Source organism: Penaeus monodon, chromosome 28 (genome assembly GCF_015228065.2).
Source record: "Penaeus monodon isolate SGIC_2016 chromosome 28, NSTDA_Pmon_1, whole genome shotgun sequence".
In the NCBI taxonomy this organism is placed as follows: domain Eukaryota; kingdom Metazoa; phylum Arthropoda; class Malacostraca; order Decapoda; family Penaeidae; genus Penaeus; species Penaeus monodon.
This window is the reverse complement of record NC_051413.1, coordinates 38999526-39000706: the sequence shown is the minus strand read 5'-3', so window position 1 is coordinate 39000706 and position 1181 is coordinate 38999526. Positions and strand designations below refer to the sequence as shown.

General features: G+C 46.7%; 1 protein-coding gene across 1 annotated transcript in view; it reads left to right on the top strand.

Annotated features, from left to right (window-relative positions):
- Positions 1-1129, top strand: part of LOC119591579 (allatostatin-like) — a gene marked incomplete at its 5' end in the record, with an annotated part of 33447 nt that extends 32318 nt beyond the window's left edge. Inside the window, 2 exon segments of the mRNA XM_037940340.1 lie at positions 1-97; positions 455-1129. Of these exon segments, the coding sequence (XP_037796268.1) occupies positions 1-97; positions 455-464 (107 nt within the window).
- Positions 1130-1181: the final 52 nt, after the last annotated feature.

Sequence of the window (1181 nt, the reverse complement as noted above, 5' to 3'; positions counted from 1 at the left end):
TGTTCGCCCCTCTCTCCGGCCTCCCCGGCGAGCTGCCCACCATCAAGAGGCAGATCCGCTACCACCAGTGCTACTTCAACCCCATCTCTTGTTTCAGGTGCGAGGGCGGCCTCTGGCGCCGGCCGGGCTCAGGGAAACGGCTCATGTTTTCTTCTCTTTCTGAATGACGTTAGGCGATTCTCTGCTAACTGAAGTCACGATATCATAGCGAGTAACGTTACGATTTAGTCTAGAGGAGTGAAGATGGTGCTCAAGGTTGCGTAACATCGAATCTGTTAGGCATGGCAGCCGGAATGGATAAGAATGTTGCTTCCTTATCGTTTTACTCCACTTACGTGCACCTTTTCCGTACAATTGGTTTAAACTAGGATCTCAGTAATATATAGTAAAAACTGCAGTCTGTTGGTGTTATTCTACGTGCCTCTTTTTAGCAATTTTCCTTGTTCTGTTTCAGGCGGAAGTAAACAAGACGCCAAAATGTAATATGGTGACGACGCCTCCAGCCTGGCGCCGCCGCCCTTAATGTAGACGCAGATAAAGAAGATGCATTCAGGACAGCGATCCTGTTCACATTTCAGTCCTTCTCCTCCGACCCTTCCCAGCGCCTCCTTCAGTGAGCCTCGACAACCTCCTTGAGCCAACTTCCCGCGGTGGGCGGGTCAGGCGGAGCTCCTACAGGCACCTGCTGGAAGGGCGCGGCAGACCATGATCACCTCTTTGTACAGATGCTAAACTCTAATGATATTCTCGTCCTATAATAAAATTGCTTTGGTTATGATATATTTAGGATAAAGTTGTGCATTTTTATACTTAAAAAATGCACGATATATTGTAACAGTTCTAATAAAATTTCTGAGAAGTTTGTAGGAAATTTGTTGCTCGGATCACACCCCCTCCTGCTAAACAAGGTAAAATGTAAACATCTGCCCCTCGCGTGCACGGTGGCCCTGAGGCAGCGACCGCACGCAGGTGCTTTCGCTGTACAGTCTGTCACTTCCTGAATAAAACTGCATCTTGATATGAATTTTTCCAAGTGTATAGTCATGCTAAATGCAACACTGATCTTGATATTCAGCCTCAGATTTGTTTTATTGGGCGATTTCCTGGCAAATAAAAATTCTGTGGAAAAGGCGTATTATTTCTCCAACGGACTTTTGAACGATGAATCTTGCACGCTGCCA